The sequence below is a fragment of the Pelodiscus sinensis genome, chromosome 30 (assembly GCF_052426305.1).
Source record: "Pelodiscus sinensis isolate ZL-2025 chromosome 30, ASM5242630v1, whole genome shotgun sequence".
In the NCBI taxonomy this organism is placed as follows: Eukaryota; Metazoa; Chordata; order Testudines; family Trionychidae; genus Pelodiscus; species Pelodiscus sinensis.
In genome coordinates this window covers 11,280,843-11,298,946 of record NC_143081.1, presented here as the reverse complement: position 1 = coordinate 11,298,946, position 18,104 = coordinate 11,280,843, and the positions used below count along the sequence as shown (strand labels likewise).

Sequence of the window (18,104 nt, the reverse complement as noted above, 5' to 3'; positions counted from 1 at the left end):
TGTGCCGCACACCAGGCATGGGACAGTGTGCCGTTCTGTGTGCCGCACACCAGGCATGGGACAGTGTGCCGTTCTGTGTGCCGCACAGCCAGGCATGGGACAGTGTGCCGTTCTGTGTGCCGCACACCAGGCATGGGACAGTGTGCCGTTCTGTGTGCCGCACAGCCAGGCATGGGACAGTGTGCCGTTCTGTGTGCCGCACACCAGGCATGGGACAGTGTGCCGTCTGCCAGCCCCTGCGCTACCCCATTCTCATGTCCCCCCGCCGATGCTGGGTGCTGGCGGCCTCCTGCTGGCTCACCGGCTTCCTGTGGTTTGTGCTGCCCGTCGTCCTCATCTCCCAGCTCTCCTTCTGCGTCCTCACCCTGGACCACTTCGTCTGCGACCCGGGCCCGCTGCTGGCCGCCTCCTGCGCCCCCGCGCCGCAGGCTGAGCTGAGCTGCTACGTGCTCAGCTCCCTCATCATCTTCGGCGCCGCCCTGTTCACCCTGGCCTCCTACAGGCTCATCGTGCGGGCCGTGCTGAGGCTGCCTGCCGGGGCCGGGCGGCACAAGGCCTTCTCCACCTGCTCCTCCCACCTGGCCGTCATCACCCTCTTCTGGGTCTCCGGCATGGTCACCTACATCACCCCCTCCGCCGTGGGGGGCAGCGGGAAGATGGCCACCCTCTTCTACGCCGTGGCCACCCCGCTGCTCAACCCCCTGATCTACAGCCTGCGCAACAAGGAGATGAAGGAGGCGCTGAGGAGGACCCTGCTGGGCAAGGTGTAGGAGGCTCTGCTCAGGCTGTGGGGCCGGCCGGGCGGCAGTAGGGGGTGAGTCCTGGTCCCTCCGCTTGGGGGGAGCACACACGGCCTGGGGCAGAGGCCCCTGAGTCGCTCCCATGGCAGAGACCTGCTTTGGTGCTGTTCCCGCAGCACGGCGGGGTGTTGGGCTGGGGGAGGAAAGTGTGTGTGTGTGTGTGTGTGTGTGTGTGTGTGTTACTGAAATGTGGTTGGCTCGCATCCTTGTCCTTTTTGGGCAGCTCATGTGTGTGTCACGGGGGGGGGGGTGAAGTGTGGCTGGCTCGCATCCTAGCCCTTTTGTGCATCTGCAGTGTGTGTGTTTGCATGTGTGTATGCAAGAAGTGCCTTTTGGTGCAGTTCACGCGTGCACGTGTGTGTGTGTTTGTGCGTGTGTGTGTGCGTGCGTATGCAGAGAGGCTGGCTCACATCTCTGCCCTTTTTGTGCCACTCTAGTGTGTGTGTTTATATGTGTGCATGTATGTGTGAGTTCAGTGAGGTTGTCTCACATCTCTCTGCATTTTGTGTGTGGTCATGTGTGTGAGCACACCTGAGTGCAGGGAGGCTGCCTCACATCTCTGCCTTTTTTGCACAGTTGTGTGTGTGTGTGTGTGTGTGTGTGTGTGTGCATCTCTTCCCTGTCTGTGTGGCTGTGTTCCCCAGATCAGTGTGCGCCCCCTCAGAGCCAGAGAGGAAAAGCTTGTTCCTGTGCTCAGCGAGGAGCAGCAACAAGAGCGTGACCGCTGGGCCCGGAAGCCCTGTTTGTGATGGACCACGCTCCCCGTTCCCAGCCAGGACCGACCCGGGGTCCGCTCCCCGATCTCACCCCCCGGCCCCGCCCCACCCCCCCAGCCAGGGGCAGCCAGGAGACGACTCTCTCCAGGAGGGGTGTCTGGTTCCGGAGCGACCACCGAACAGGAGACCCGGGTGTGCCCGCATCTTCGCGCACCAGGCCTGGCTGGACAAGTCGAGGCGCGGGATTGTCCGCTGGCGTCTCTGGCGATGGGGGGAGCCATTAAAGGCCCTTTGAATTCCTGTCTGAAGTCGTCAAAGCTCCTGCTTCTGGGGCCCAGCTGGGCAGCGGGAGGGGTCAGGCCGGGGATCCTGCGAAGCTGGGCGGAGAGGGAGGGTGGCCAGGGCAGAGAGCCGCTCGCCGGGCCGGTTCTTGCTCAGGTGTCTGGGGCTCACTGGTGACTGGCTCTGCCGTGGGAAGGGCTGGCAGGGACCGCGGCAGCCGGCGGGGTCTTCCTCCTCCAGGCTCTGCCCTGCCTGTGCAGGCCCATGGGGACTCTTCTCTCCCGTCACCTTTCAGTAGCCGGGGGCCTGGGGTCTGGTCCCCCCACTCGGGGATCTGGTGGCCTCCTCTGGCTTTAAACGCTAACCCAGAAATCCACTCCCCATCCCTGCTCTAACCGCTGCTCCCCACTGCCCTCAGAGAGACCCCGGCGCCCCGGCTCCCGGTCTAGCTGGCGGGCCGCTGCCCTGCCTGGGCTGTGCCAGCTCTGGGCGCGAGTGCAGCCCGTCCGGCTCGGAGGCGGGGCTGCCAGCCACGCGGCGAATGGCACCGAGCAGGGTGCCAGGCCTGGGGGAAGGCGTCTCGCTCTGGGCGCTGGCCAGTTGGGCGCTGGCGAGGCCGATGAAGGAGCTGAGCTGAGGTGCGTCATGGTGCTTTTTCGAAATTATGCAAATGAAGTGTGGGAAATTCAAATCCCGGCTTCATTTGCAATTTTCAAGTGCCTAATTTACATCCCTCTGTCGAAAGAGGGATGGAGTCGAGACACACCCCTGCCAACCCTAGTCAGTTTCTTGGGGTGTCCGGGGGCAGGGCCAGGGGGTGGGACCAGCTTAAGCTGAGGGCGAGGGACACAGAGGGCTCTGCCCTGCTTCATCTCAAGGAGGCCCCTGTGTGCACCCCACACCCGACCCCACCAACCTCTGTGCCCTTAGCTCCCAATGCAGCCCTCACCCCGGGGTTCCTGAGCCCTTCTCTGTAGGTGGGTCGCCATGTTCGGACCTCTCCTGCCCTCCAGTGGCTGCAGTCTTCACCGCCCCCAGCCTGGCCCTGCCCTGCCAGACACCCCCACGACCCCCGTAGCCCACCGTGCACTGCCACCACAACCAGACCCCTCCAGTACTTCCAGCCCCGCATGCTCCTGCCAGGCCCCACCTCGGCCCAGGACCCAGGGAGGTGGGGAAACGAGCAACCCGCCAGTGCATTACTGACAATGGTTAACAAGGTGCTGGCTGAGTCCAGGGCCCACATGCTGGGATCCCTTCTTGGGCTCTGCTCTTCGCTTGCATTAGCAAAGAAGAAACACAAAATCCACCCCGAGAGCGAGGGTGGCAGGAGGCCTGCGATCATCGAACATTTCACCCTTCCACTCCCTGGGTACGACATGCAGCCAGCTCTTGGGAGGGGTTGAGGTGTAACAGCCGCACGGTGAGGTGGCTGCCGGGCGGTGAGATGCAGCCAGCTCTTGGGAGGGGTTACGGTGTAACAGCTGCACGGTGAGGTGGCTGCCAGGCGCTGGGATGCAGCCAGCTCTGGGGAGGAGTCACTGTGTAACAGCTGCACGGTGAGGTGGCCACCAGGTGCTGAAATGCAGCCAGCTCTAGGGAGGGGTCACTGTGTAACAGCCACACAGTGAGGTGGCTGCTGGGCGGTGAGATGCAGCCAGCTCTTGGGAGGGGTTACGGTGTAACAGCTGCACGGTGAGGTGGCTGCCAGGCGCTGGGATGCAGCCAGCTCTGGGGAGAGGTCACTGTGTAACAGCTGCACAGTGAGGTGGCTGCCAGGCGCTGAAATGCAGCCAGCTCTGGGGAGAGGTCACTGTGTAACAGCTGCACGGTGAGGTGGCTGCCAGGCTCTGGGACGCAGCCAGCTCTGGGGAGGGGTCACTGTGTAACAGCCACACAGTGAGGTGGCTGCTGGGTGGTGAGATGCAGCCAGCTCTGGGGAGGGGCGCCAGGGAGCAGTGCAAGGGGAAGGCCCGTCCGGCGCTGCTGGAGGGAATGAAGGTTGCGAGACTGCCCGGTACGTCCCAGGGGACAGACGCTGCCTCCACATTGCCGGCCCCGGCTGTGATTGGCCTGTGTGGAGGGGCTGGCCTTGCTCCTTGGTGCTCCTCTGGGTGCCCACAAACCTCTTGGCTTCCCGCCCTGCTCTGGCTGCCCCCTCGCTCCCGAGCCCGGGTCCCAGAGCCCCAGTGCTGGAGAGCAGATATCAGCCCCTGGCCCAGCCCCTCCCAGCAGAGATGCAGAGCGACCTCCCAGCCAGGTGGGTTCACACGCAGCGGCCCCGGCTCTGTCCTGCCCCTGCCCCAACCCGGCAGGCACATGGCCCGGCTGGGGACGGGCTGGAGGTCTCTGGCCGTCCGAGGCCACAGGGTGCTATTTGTTTGCAGAGCCAGGCAGAGAAATGGGTGAGGGGGCTGCTGGGGCTGGCGGGCGGCAGGGCCCAGCCCCCGGACTCATGGCCAGTTCCATGGGCCATGTTCCTATGCGCATGCTTCAGGGTGCAGCCCCATCGGCAGGGACGTCCCTTCGCCAGCCCCTGAGTTTTAACCTCCTCCCTCCAAGGCCCTTGCGGGTGGGTGAGCCAGAGGGGAGACCCTGTCTCCTGCTCGTCTGTCAGGGGCCTCCGCATGGGCCCCGAGTCTCAGGGGGACCTGGGCTGGGGCAGGAATTTCCCCCAGTTCAGACAGGCAGTGAGCTTGGGGGGCGGGTTTCACCGTCCCCTGCAGCGTGTGAGGCTGGCCCCCCACCAAGCTGAGCTGGGAGCATCTTCCAAACCTTCTCTCTGCCTTGCGGGGGTCTCGGCCCCCCTCTTCCCTGCCTGGGGCCAGCGGAAGCCATGTTCCCTGTGGGCTGGGACCTGCTCCTCCTTTGGGTGGGATGGGCAGTGAGCAAAGCTGGGGGGCATCGTGGGCTGTGCTGGACGGCCGGGGATCTCGCCTGGCCTCCGGTTCTGTGGTTCCCTTCCACCGCCCCCCGTCCTCATGCCAGGAATAGAACCCAGATGTCCTGAGTCCCAGGGCTCTGTGCCCCCAAACCACCAGCCCCTGCCCCTTGGAGCCAAGCCTAGAGCTGAGCAGTCCTGAGCCCAGCCCCACGCTTTACCCCACTGGCTCCTTCACCTCCCAGAGCCAGGGAGCGAGCCCAGCAGTGCTGGCTGCCAGCCCCACACTCGCACCAGAGTGCCTGGCTCCAGCCCGGGCCCAGAGGGGGGACTCGGCCTGTGTCAGTGTCATGGAGAGAACAAGGCTACACCACACTTCGGGGGCACTGGCCTTGGGAAGCAAGGAGCACAAAGCCCTTGGCAACGCCTGTGCGGGTCAGCGCCACCAAGAGACTCGGGGTGCCCTGTCTCTGCCCTGCGATGCTCAGACCGGACTGCCCCAGGGTTGTCTGCAGCCCACAATGCGAGTGGGGCCAGGGCAGTCACCTCCGGAAACACAGACACTGGCTGCAGATTTAGCGTTCCCAGAATCCCAGGGTGGGCAGAGACCTCAGGAGTCAACAAGTCCAGCTCCTGGCCCAAGGCAGGACCAACCCAACTAAATCAACCCAGCCAGGGCTTGGTCAAGACGGGACTTAAACACCTCTAGGGAGGGAGACTCCACCCCTCCCTCGGGAACCCATCCCAGCGCTTCCCCACCCGCCATGGGAAATAGTTTTTCCTAATATCCAACCCAGACCTCCCTCCGTGCAAAGTGAGCTCATTGCTCCTTGTTCTGTCATTTGCCACCACTGAGAACAGCCTCTCTCCAGCCTCTTTGGAACCCTCCTTCTCAGGAAGTTGCAGGCTGCTCTCAAATCCCCCCTCACTCTGCTCTTCTGCAAATCCCTCAGTCTCCCCTTGAAGGTCATGCGCTCCATCCCCCTCATCATTTTCAGAGTTTCTACTGGACACAGCCCAAGTGTCCACGTCCTTTCTGTAATGGGGGGCCTAGAATTGGACACACTCCAGATGTGGCTTCACCAGAGCCAAATAAAGTGAAACAATCACTACTCTAGATCTGCTGGCAATACTCCTCTTAATGCAACCCAGTATTCCTATCCCCTTCTTGGCTACAAGGGCGCCCTGGTGACTCATCTCCAGCTTCTCATCCACTGTAACCCCCAGGTCCTTTTCTGCAGAACTGATACTTAGCCAGTCAGTCCCCAGCCTGTAACTATGTTTGGGATTCTTCCGTCCCATGTGCAGGACTCTGCACTTGTCCTTGTTGAACCTCGTCAGATTTCTCTTGGCCCAACCCTCCAATGTGTCTAGGTCACCCTGTACCCTATCCCTGCCCTCCAGTGTATCTACCTCTCCCGGCAGCTTAGTGTTATCTGTGAACTTGCTGAGGGTGCAATCCATCCCCTCCTCCAGGGCATTAATAAAGATGTTGAACAAACCGGCCCCAGGACAGACCTTGGGTGCATTTCCCTTCATACCAGCTACCAACTGGAATCAAGTCTCCCTTTTTGAATCTTACAAATTGATTGTAAACCAGAAATAAGTACAACACACTGCTCTGAGCTTGATATTTAACCAAGGCTTGAAATTTAATTGGTGTAGAACTGTTCGCTCAATATTTCAGCTGGTGCTCGATGTAAAAACACAATAGAACCAGGAATGTAATATTTTAACCAAATCTAAAAATATGTCGAGTTATTAATTGAATGTTTAATGAAATGAAGACATTTGTATACATATCAGCTTAATATTTCAGCCATCTCTAGGAAATACAGTATATCGTTACGAAGTTAGGATATTTATCTAATCCTGAAAATATTACAAAATGTGGTCATTCATTTAATATTTTAATCAAATGTGGACAAAAGTAATATTGAATTCCCAATTTCCTTTGACAATGAAAAACAGGACTGTATTGTCATTAATTATTGCAAGCATGCTAGGAATTCATATGCTATGTAGTTATGAATGTAACATTTCTAACGAAACTGGAGACCAGCTTCATATGTACTTAGTTAAGGTTTTGATCTAATCGAGGAATTAACATTAGACTATAGTAATTTAACGTGTACAGTGATGAGGACACTGGGGGAAAACCTATATTATCTGCACCAACTGTTAATGTCTAACTTATTAGTATTAAAATCTCCGAGGGATAGCCTTGTTAGTCTGTTACCGAAACAAACTTAAAAAATAACAAATTGTCCCGCAGCACCTTAGAGACTAACAAACATTGTCTAAATTGTATCAAGAGCTTTCTTGGGCACCCACAAAGGCTCATGATATTATCTTCATTTTCTCTTAGCCTCTAAGGTGCTTCAGGACCATTTGTGTTTTTTATTAGTAACAGTAGGTAAATGTTTCCACTGGACATTGCAATGAATGTAATATCAAATTCTTCGCTTATTATTTTATTCACAACTGATATTAAAATAAAATGTAATTATCTATTTGTGGGTTTTTGTTTGTTTAAATTGAAGCTAGAATGGATAGCACAGGCAGTTATTAATTCATTTTAATTAAAATGATGAATTGCTCTCTTAGGTAGCTTTTTATATTAATAGAAATTATAAGATAGTTATGAACGCCACATGCCAAACCTATCTAGGAATTTGTACAGAATGAAATGAGCAATTTTAAGTTCTGAGTCTGACACTCAATGGGAACTGGGACTCAATGTCTCATTTTAATCAGTTTGGAAAATATAGGGGGTAAGGCGGATAGGCCAAGCTATAGCTTTTCCCTCTGTGTCTGTGCAACACGTGGCACCATGAGGTTCTGGGGTGTGATGGGGGCTCCCGGAGGTCACCTCACTAATAGAAAACAAAATAATAAATAAATACTATAATTACCCACTGACTCAAACATCCATTTCCCATGTAACGATGGTTTGTAGAGTTGAATCCTACCACCCCAGTGACCCACTTCATCCTGCTGGGTTTCCCCTCCCTGGGCCGGCAGAGCCGGGAGCTCCTCTGTGCCCTGCTCTCCTTAGCCTATGCCGCCACCGTGGTGGGGAACTTCTGCATCGTGTGGGCCGTGCTGCGGGACCCCCGCCTCCAGCGCCTGCCCATGTACATCCTGCTGGGGAGCTTCTCCTGGCTGGAGATCTGCTACGTCACCGCCACCGCGCCCCGGATGCTCTGCGACCTGCTGCACCCCGGCCTCCCCATCTCCTTCCACGCCTGCTTCCTGCAGTTCTACTTCTTCTTCTCCACGGGGGCCACCGAATGTCTCTTCCTCGCGGCCATGGCCCTGGACCGGTACCTGGCCATCTGCCAGCCTCTGCGCTACCCCGTCCTCATGTCCCCTCCACTCTGCTGGACCATGGTCGCCTCCTGCTGGCTTGTTGGCTTCCTGTGGTTCATAGCGCCCATCGGCCTCATCTCCCGGCTCTCTTTCTGCAGCCCCGACACCCTGGACCATTTTGTCTGTGACCCAGGCCCGTTGCTGGCTGCCTCCTGCTCCCCAGCTCACTGGGCCGGTCAGTTCTGTGCCAACATGGCCTCCCTCATGCTCTTCACCACCATCTCCTTCATCCTGGCCTCCTACGGGCTCGTTATCAGGGCCGTGCTGAGGCTGCCCTCAGGGGCCGGGCGGCACAAGGCCTTCTCCACCTGCACCTCCCACCTGGTCATCGTGGGCCTGTACTACGGCTCCGTCATGGTGAACTACGCCATCCCCACGGCCTCCGGGACCAGCGGGAAGGTGGTGACGCTGTTCTACACGGTGGGGACCCCGCTGCTCAACCCGCTGATCTACAGCCTGAGGAACAAGGAGATGAAGGAGGCTCTGAGGAGGACCCTGCTGGGGGAGCGTTAGGGGGCTCTGCGGTGACCCCCGTCTGCCAGGACTGGCAGGGGCGACGGTGACATGGGGATGGGCCCTACTGCCATGGGGGCTCTTACACACACATGGCATTTTGTGTGAGCTGTTGTGGTCACTGTGACATGACCAGTTCCTGAGGCTCCAGCCCCTGCACAGAGGAGGTGTGTGTGTGTCCTTGCTGGGGCCAGGAGCCCAGCTCAGAGCGGGTTTGCAGGGGGCAGTGCACCAAGCCGAGTGCGTGTGCGGGGAGGCCGGCTTGCCCCCTGCCTGTTTTGTGCTGCTGTGTTTGCAGATGGTCCCTGGATCAGTGTGAGCTCCCCCCTTCCCTGCCGTCCAGCAACACCCACCCATGGGTGTGTAGGGACTGAGACGTGTGCAGCTGTGGGGGACGTTGTATTTGTGTGCTTGGACCCCCTGACTCTTCCACCACCAGGGCAGCACCAGCACCCCAGCTCCTGCCCCACGGACGCAGCCCAAAGGGGATGAGACAGTAGAGCTACTGCCCTGAGGCCGGCCGACGTGCAGGCCCCTGCTTGCTTTGAACTTGAACCCCGGTGTCCAGACACCCAACCCCACGGCTCCCACCCACTGGGTCCTACTTTGCCACATCCCCCCCAGAGCTGGGTCCCAGGGGTCTGACAGCCCCTCCCTCCCTGCTCTAACCACTCCACCCCACTGCCCCCAGAGAGCTAATGAGCGAGAGCCCCACCTGCTGCAAATTGTCCATGGACTCATTGGAGTCACTGGGCCAGGGTCCCAGCTGGTGTAAATGAGCCATGGCCCCATTGGTGTGAAGGGGCCAGGACCCCACAAGTCATATAATCTGCCCTTTGCCTCAGTTTCCCCAGGTGTAAAACAGGCACAATGAGAGGCCCCGAGTTTCCCACGTGCTGCACTGGGGCTTAGACAGGGGCCTTTGCAGGACCCTGGGAACAAATGGTTACATAGCACACCCAATCAAATCATAGCATGCATGCCAGAGCCAACCCTCCCTGAATTTCTTCGTCTCTTGTGTGAAGATGTAAATAAAATTTCCTCATTCACTTCCCGTAAGATTTTATAACCCTTTGTCATATCCCCCCTTTACACATCTCTTTTCCAAGCTGAAAAGTCCCAGGCTTGTTAATTTCTCCTCAGATGAAATCTGTTCCTTGCCCCCAATCATGCTTCTCTTCTCCCTTCTTGGTCGAATACTGATACATCTTTTCTGAAATTATTGGATGTGATATACCTTGACTTTAGCAAAGCGTTTGATATAGTCTCCCACAACGTTCTAGCCAGCAAGTTAAGGAGGTATGGACTGGAAAATGGACTAGATGGATAGAAAGCTGGCTAGATTGTCGGGCCCAACAGGTAGTGATCAACAGCTCAATGTCAGGTTGTGGGGTGGTATCAAGTGGAGATCCTCAAGGGTCAGTTTTAGCAACAGTTTGGTTCAACATGTTTATTAATGACCTGGATGAGGGGATGGATTGCACCCTCAGCAAGTTTGCGGATGACACTATGCTAAGGGGAGAGGTAGATATGCTGGAGGGCAGGGATAGGGTCCAGAGTGACTTAGACAAATTGGAGGATTGGGCCAAAAGAAATCTGATGAGGTTCAACAAAGACAAGTGCAGCATCCTGCACTTGGGAGGGAAGAATCCCAAACATTGTTACAGGCTGTGGACCGAATGGCTAAGTAGCAGTTCTGTAGAAAAGGACCCATGGATTCCAGTGGATGAGAAGCTGGACATGAATCAACAGGGACCCTTGTAGCCAAGAAGGCGAATGGCATATTAGGTTGCATTAAGGAGGAACATTTCCAGCAGAACTACAGAAGTGATTATTCCCCTTTATTCAGCTCTGGTGAGGCCACATCTGGAGTATTGTGTCCCACTATAGAAAGGATGTGGACACATTGGAGAGGGTCCAGGAGAGAGTGACCAAGATGATGAGGGGGCTGGAGCACATGACTTCTGATGAGAGACTGAGGGAGTTGGGTCTGTTTAGTCTGCAGAGAAGAGTGAGGGGGGATTTGAGAGCAGCCTTCAACTACCTGAAGGGGGGTTCCAAAGATACTGGAGAGAGGCTGTTCTCAGTGGGGGCAGATGCCAGAAGAAGGACCAATGGTCTCAAGTTGCAGTGGGGGAGGTCCAGGTTGGATATTAGGAAAAATTATTTCCCTAGGAGAGTGGGGCAGCACTGGGATGGGTTCCCTAGTGGTGTTTTCAGTCCTGTCTTGACAAAGCCCTGGCTGGGATGATTGAGTTGGGGTTGGTCCTGCCTTGGGAAGGGGGCTGGACTCAATGACTCCTGAGGTTCCTTCCAGCCCTAGGATTCTGTGATTCTATGAAATGTGGTAACCAGGTCTGCATGCAGTATTGAAAACGTGGGTGTACCAAGGCATTCTAGTTGGGCATGATGATACTATCTATCCCTTTCCTACCATTCTATTAGCTTTTTTGACTGACACTGCACATTGAGTGGATGTTTTCAGAGAACTGAAGCTTTTGTCGATCTTGGAGTCCATGATGACTCCAAGGTATCTTTCTTACAGGGCTAATACTAAACTACCATTTTGTATGTATAGTTGGGATTATGTTTTCTACTCTGCATTTCTTTGTATTTGCAAGCCTTGAATGTAAACTTTCATTTTCTTGTTCAAGTCACCTAGTTTCCTGAGATCCTTTCGTTACCCTTCACAACCGGCTTTGGATTTAACTAATTTGTGTCATTTTGAATTGTCTGCAAACTTTTCCACCTCCCTTTTTACCTCTCTTTCCAAATCATGTATTAATATGTTGACCAGCACTAGATAGATAGATAGATAGATAGATAGATAGATAGATAGATAGATAGATAGATAGATAGATAGATAGATGGGGGTTGGGGAGAGAGAGAGGGGGAGGGGGTAATAGAGAGAGAGGGGGTGGATAGATAGATAAATAGATAGACAGATATAGAGTATGGGGATGGATAGACATACAGACAGGCAGACAAACAGATAAATAGATAGATAGAGGGGATGTGTGGGGATAGATAGATAGATAGATAGATAGATAGATAGATAGATAGATAGATAGATAGATAGATAGATAGATAGATAGATAGATAGATATTATTCTAGTCAATGTAGCTCAAGCCTTTTTATCAGTTTTGTGAGAGCCTCTTTGACCTCTTTGTTTCTCAGGGAGTATACAATGGGGTTGAGTGCTGGGGTTATAACTGAGTACAGGACAGCAATTGCCTTGTCTCTGTCCAGAGAGTGGGCCGCAGAGGGGTGTATGTAGCTGTAAACAGCGGTGGAGTAGTACAGGCTGACCACTATGAGATGGGAGGAGCAGGTGGAGAAGGCTTTCTTCTTGCCTTCTCTGGAGCGGATCTTGAGGATGGTTCTCAGGATGAAGCAGTAGGATGTCAAAGTGACCACGCAGCTCCCCAGGCCGAAGACGGCATCAGACAGAAAAGTTAGGGCTTCGTTGAGGCTGGTGTCAGAGCAGGAGAGCTGTACCACAGGCAGCAGTTCACAGAAGAAATGGTTGATGATGTTCGAGCCACAGAAGGAGAGCTGGAGCACAAGGCCGGTGTGGACGGCCGAATTGGCCAGCCCAGCTGTCCACACACCAACGATTAACCCAACCCAAACCTCCTTCCTGATGATGAGGGTGTAATGCAGAGGATGGCAGACAGCAACGTAGCGGTCAAAGGCCATCGCAGCGAGGACCAGAGCTTCGCTTCCCAGCGTCCACGTGAAGAGGTAGATCTGGGCAATGCATCCTGCAAAGTCGATGGTCTTCCTCCCCTCTAGCAGGTTGTGCAGCAATTTGGGGATGGACACTGAGCTGGACAAGAGGTTGATCAAGGACAAGTTGATGAGCAAGAAATACATGGGGGTGTGAAGGTTGTGGCTGGTCATGACAGTGAGAACTATCAGGATGTTCCCAGCAAGGGAGGCCATGTAGAGAAAGATGAACACCACAAAGAGTAACATCTGGTGTTCAGGGAGGCTGGACAGACCCAGCAGGACGAACTCGGTAACAGAGGATCGGTTCTTCATTTCCAAATCTCTGCTACTCCTCACCAGTCGACAAAAGTCAGCTCACTCGGCCAGGCCTGCAGCGGATGGAACCTGGAGCAGTTCTAAGGAGTCTGGTCCATGGGCCTCCAATGAGGCTACGCCCGTGTGCCCCAGCAGGGGCTCTGACCGATGGATTCCAATCCCACGCACCACTTCATCACAGCTGGCCCAACTTGAGTTGGACTAAAGCATCTTCCCAACCAACAGGTGGATGGACTTCATAACAGCTGACCCATGGACTCTGCAGGACCTAGTGTAAACCAGAAAGTAACCACAGTGAGATGAATGTGACATCATCAGAGGGGAGATAAGAATGCGGCACATGACACCTGCATGTTTTAACAGTATACACGACACAATGAAGGCACTAGAGTGAATTTCAAGTAGCACTTTGTAGAGGAAGAAGAGCCAGAAGAGACCCAGGTGACCATGTGTCTGATCCCTTGTGTAACCCAAGAACTTCCCCCAAAATAATTTACCGGGACCAACTTTTAGGGAAAAGATAATCTTGAGTTAGAATTTACCACTGATAGAGATACTACCATGACACTTGCCAAATTGTCACTGTGCTTATTACCCTCCCAGGTTTAAAAAATACACCTTTCCTTCTGTGTTTTAAATCGATAATTTCCAGCCACTTCATTGTTGGTTAATTCATGCTTTACCCCTCCAGGGCAGTGAGCGGAAAATCAGACCCCATGTCACTGAGAAGGGAGAACAAAAATATTTCCTCTACATTGATCAAATATTGGAGCAAGTGATATAAGCTAGGATATCTCAGGGAGCCTAAGCAATTAGTCACCAAACCCCTTTGACAAGAAATCCCAGTCTGTACAAATTGACTCAGCATGTTGGCTGAGTCTTTCTGCTTTCCTGATCTATCTCTCTAGCCAGCTATTATGAATCTATAGAAGAGCTTTTATGTTTTATAAAGAAATCATAATAAAGAGCATGATTTAGCTCTACGTATTGAAAGCTGAGTTAGCTATTTAAAAATACTTCAAACAAATAATTATAAATTCCACGGTATCTACATAACACGTCCAGAAATCCCAAAGCAAATCAATATAGGTAATATGTGTCTGTAGATACAACACAATATACATATTGCGTGATGACCATGCAGAAAGAAAGAGGGAGAGCAGTGTTGAAAGAAAGAAAGAAAGAAAGAAAGAAAGAAAGAAAGAAAGAAAGAAAGAAAGAAAGAAAGAAAGAAAGAAAGAAAGAAAGAAAGAAAGAAAGAAAGAGAAAGTCAGTCAATGAAGGGTAACCCTGCCCCCAAGGGGTCAAATGAAATATGTGGAAGAACATCCATCAGTTCATCTCTATTGCACAACATGCTATAATTGGAACGAAAGCTCAGTCCTAACACTTGGCCGGCCATCCAATGAATGATGGCGCGCAATTTACCTTTCATGCACTGGGAATGTGGAAAGGGCTCAGTCTCCTTAGCTCTTCTAGTATCTCACACAGCACAAAATCGGCACAGCTGGGAGGAGCGCGCTTGTGCTCTTAGAAGGCTGCCGTCTGGAAATAAATATTTGTTGTTTCAGCCGGCCCAGCCCTTCAGACGCTCGAAGATGCCAGAGGAGCCATTACAATGGTCTTGCCTGACCCACAGAACATGGGCCGAAGAACATCTCCCCTACTGCTGGGAAGGACCCCATGCACTCCCTCAGTGAACGATCCGCACCACAGTCCTTAAATAACCCCCCATTCCTGCCGCCGGGGGAGGCACCTGATAGCTCCTTTAGACCTTCCTTATCTAAAGGAGGTGCTGCTCCTGTGTTTTAATTGCTTGTGTCAGCTTCAGTATCATGAACAGGATGCCAGAGTCCTTGGAGAGACACTGAAATAATGAGGGGAGAGAGAGAGATGGATGGATGGATGGATGGATAGAAAGAGAAACAGACAGATGACAGACACACAGACAGATAAATACATAAATAGATAAATAGAGGAGTTGTATGGGGATAGATAGATAGATAGATAGATAGATAGATAGATAGATAGATAGATAGATAGATAGATAGATAGATAGATAGATAGGTAGATAGATAGGGTATGTGGACAGACAGATATGTGGGAATAGATAGATGATAGGACATAGGTTTCAAAGAAAATAGTAGAGAAGTCTCATTTTTTACTGACGATCGGTTTTGTGCAGTAGAAAGGAGATCCCCTGAAGCATGAAGCCCAGTGAAAGAGGCCTGGACAGTAAGGAGATCAAAGTGGCCATCAGCAAAAACTTTCCTTTCCCCACACAATAGGGATTTCCCAGAGTTCTCCTGGTTCTCACCTCCATGGCTTCCTCTACACCCGGCCCCCAGGGCAAACATTTTGGCAGATCTGTGCACATCACAAGACATGCATTGATATTGTGGCACATGAACTTCAATGGCAGGGTGACATTTCGTAGTGGCAGGAACATATCTCCTGGACACTGCTGATTGATGGTAATGGGATCAGGACCCATTGACAGCAGTTGTGATCTGTTGACACTTAAAAACCAATGAAGAGTCTTGCAGCACCTTGAAGACTAACAAAACACGTAGGTGGTATCAAGAGTTTTTGTGGGCACAACCCACTTCTTCTGATGTTATTCTAGTTGGACTAAGGTACCTTGGGTCAAATGTTTCACGGAATTCAGGTTCCTAGTGGGATTTCTTGAAATCAACTAACTATGTACCCAGCACTCATTGGTTTCAATGGCCTTCGATGTCTAGAAGTTCGCGAGAAACACATTTTAGGTGCCCAAATGTGGAGGAGGAGGCCTGAGCTAAAATAGCTGTCAGGCCCTGCATGTATAAAGAAAAGTTGGCCAAAGTGAGGCTGTGAGCAGAAGTCAAGCCCTGTGATAAAACATGCTTGTAAGTTCACAGAACCTGGAAAGAGCTGGGCCATTGTGGCAGAAAGACGCCCATTCCTCAGGCAGTCCCACAAACACATCCCGGGGGATGGTACTAGAATGATGTGGTACAGTGATATTGTGAAAAAACACACTTCCCAAAGATAGCAGGGACCCCTCCTAAAGACAAGGTCAGGATGGCAGTGTGATGGAAAGAGATGGTTTCTTCAAGCCATCATGGAGAAGTTCAAGAGTAGTAACTTGCTACTTCAGAGGGGCATTGCATAGCTTGTGTAAGAAACTTGTGTAACTTGTATAAGAAAGAAGGGTCACAGAGGGTGTGTCTCTACATACACAAAGGGTTTCCCTAAGCATAATGACACCACAACTGTAGATCACACTTAAGGCCCTGATCCAAGAATTTATCTGCTTCTCTTTAAGCACATGAATGGTCTACTGAAGTCAAGGAGTTTACTCATAACCTATGGCCTTGTTGTCTATACTACTGGCAGTACATTGACCAAAATTATGCTACTCCAGTTACATGAATAACGTAACTGGAGTGGACGTAGCTTAGGTTGACTTACTGTGCTTTGTCATTGGGAGATGCTCTCTACTTGCCCTCCCTGACTCTTTTGGGGCACATGGAATATTGGAAAGTGCTGTCCCATTGATATAGCAGGTCTTAATTAGCCCCACTAAATTAACTGCTGCTTCATCAACTGCAGCAGCGCCAATAGATAGGTCAGTGTAGTCGTGGTCTCCACATGTCTTGAAGTGATCGATGGTAAATGGAGCCTTTTCAAGTTCAGAGATTCCCCCTTTGTCATTGGTACCTCTGGAAAATTCAATCTGATCTGGATCTCAATAGGGCTTGTCTGTCCTACACAGGATTTCTGTGTCAACCAAACCTGGCTCTCATTCATATCTCAACAGCCACATTAGCTTCAGGCTTTGCACACAGGGACACCAGCACATCTCTCTGGCTACTGTTGTGCAACTGAGCCAAATTAACAAAGCATTGTTGGGCTGTTCCATTGGTTTTGAAGGTGCTGTGTGAACTGATGCCTCTTGGCAATCTGGCCTGGGGACTTTGATGGAATGAAGCACATTTCCACCAGCTTGCCATCTGCCCTACTGACTGCACAGGGCTGGTGGAGAAAGAAGACAACACTCAGTGCCATCAGAAGTTGTCCTGTCTGTTGTATTAGCAAAGATGCATAGAGGAATCTATGTCTACATCAAGAGGAATGTTGTCAGCTTCATTTAAAAGTTGTATTTGTGCTGATTTAGTTTACGTCCATTTACCTTCTCCTTAGAGGCTTTGCGTGAGAGTTAGCTCTTGCCCCGATTCACAAGGGATGGAAGATCTCCCTACAGAAGGCTGCTGTATATGAAGAACAGTTGTCTTTGGTGATTCATAAGGCATTCAGGGTCTGTTCTGAAATTACAGCTTCCTTTCTGGTACTGGAAGATTGAATGAGAGGTAAGAACACTCCTCTTGCTTGCTTGCTTTCTCAACCATTCTGCTTGTAAATGGAATGTTCTGGCTTTTTTAGGATGGTATTTCAACATTTCTAAGAGTTAGGCACTAACATCTAGTGACATTAGTTGATAACGAAGTGATTATTTCCTCTCTATTCTTGTCAAAATGAAGCCAAATTTCATTTCTGTGATTCGTTGTGTTTTTTGCAGTTTTGTTAACTGTGTTTTGAAGGAATACTCATATCCACAACTGTTTTTATGAATCTTACACTATATTTTGACCAATGCAAATCTAATGTATATTTACATACATCGGTGGGATTGCTTTTAATTTAATTTCCACTGAGTCTAAACTCAATGGAGCTATAATATCATACAATGGGTGTGAAAGGAAAGATTCCCCACCTATTCTTTCAACCCTGAAAAGTTGTCAATCAAATCTGAAATGTGATGCAAAGTGTAACAATTTATTTTAAAATATTCTAATCTGAAATAAGAAAAATGACTCTGCTATGATTTCATGATAAGATTGATTTCTTTTCCCTGATAGTCTTCTCGTTATCATCATTTCTACAATTCAGTCACACCTTTGTCTTCAAAAGGGATAACCCTCATTTTCTGAAACAGGAGCAAAAGAAACATCAGCCAAAGCCATAAAGTTATAATAGGACTAAGCATGAGGGCAAAGAGAGACATATATAATACACAATAGAGGGCTTATCAAACTCTGTGCATGCTATTCCTAACAATGAAGCAACATGTTGCTAAGTGGTTTATCATAAAAAAATCAAAATCAAATTTTGTAGGTCCTAATTAACATTAGTTGCATAGCAGATCAAATGAGAGTCATTCACCAATATCATTCATTATACTGAAGTTTGACACAAGGAACCCTGAAAGGCAAATTAAGTCCATTTTAGTGCACCTTATTATATAGAAATATATTCATTATTATGCCTTGTTCATATACTTGGTATAAGTCACATACAATAACCGTCTACTATATTGAATCCAATCTTTGAGACATTCACTTATAAAGTAGAATCTTAGTTTAGATCAGATTTTTAGTTTACAAATGATAGTGAAGATTATAGTGTGAATTTATGCCGTTTATGTCAATATTCCCAATGGCTTCACACAT

At 51.2% G+C, this 18,104-nt stretch overlaps 3 protein-coding genes across 3 annotated transcripts; 2 read left to right on the top strand and 1 right to left on the bottom strand.

The window, feature by feature from the left end:
• Positions 1–209: 209 nt before the first annotated feature.
• On the top strand, positions 210–969 carry LOC142821176 (olfactory receptor 11H12-like). The gene has a single exon (XM_089774382.1). The coding sequence runs from the start codon at positions 210–212 to the stop codon at positions 768–770; it is 561 nt and encodes a 186-aa protein (XP_089630508.1). The 3' UTR covers positions 771–969.
• Positions 970–5,871: 4,902 nt separating this feature from the next.
• LOC102461101 (olfactory receptor 11G2-like) lies at positions 5,872–8,564 on the top strand (the record flags this gene model as incomplete). The annotated part of the gene is made up of 2 exons (XM_006110221.3): positions 5,872–5,895; positions 7,641–8,564. Coding segments are annotated over 2 exons (948 nt in total), but the record flags the coding sequence as incomplete, so codon positions are not given.
• A 3,115-nt stretch (positions 8,565–11,679) lies between these two features.
• LOC102461340 (olfactory receptor 13G1-like) lies at positions 11,680–12,612 on the bottom strand. The gene has a single exon (XM_006110222.3). It carries the CDS (start codon positions 12,607–12,609, stop codon positions 11,680–11,682), a length of 930 nt encoding a protein of 309 aa, XP_006110284.3. The 5' UTR covers positions 12,610–12,612.
• Between the last annotated feature and the right edge of the window lie 5,492 nt (positions 12,613–18,104).

Coding starts and splice junctions, on each gene's coding strand:
- LOC142821176 (XM_089774382.1), top strand. CDS start 210: ATGGGACAGTGTGCCGTCTGCCAGCCCCTGCGCTACCCCATTCTCATG.
- LOC102461340 (XM_006110222.3), bottom strand. CDS start 12,609: ATGAAGAACCGATCCTCTGTTACCGAGTTCGTCCTGCTGGGTCTGTCC.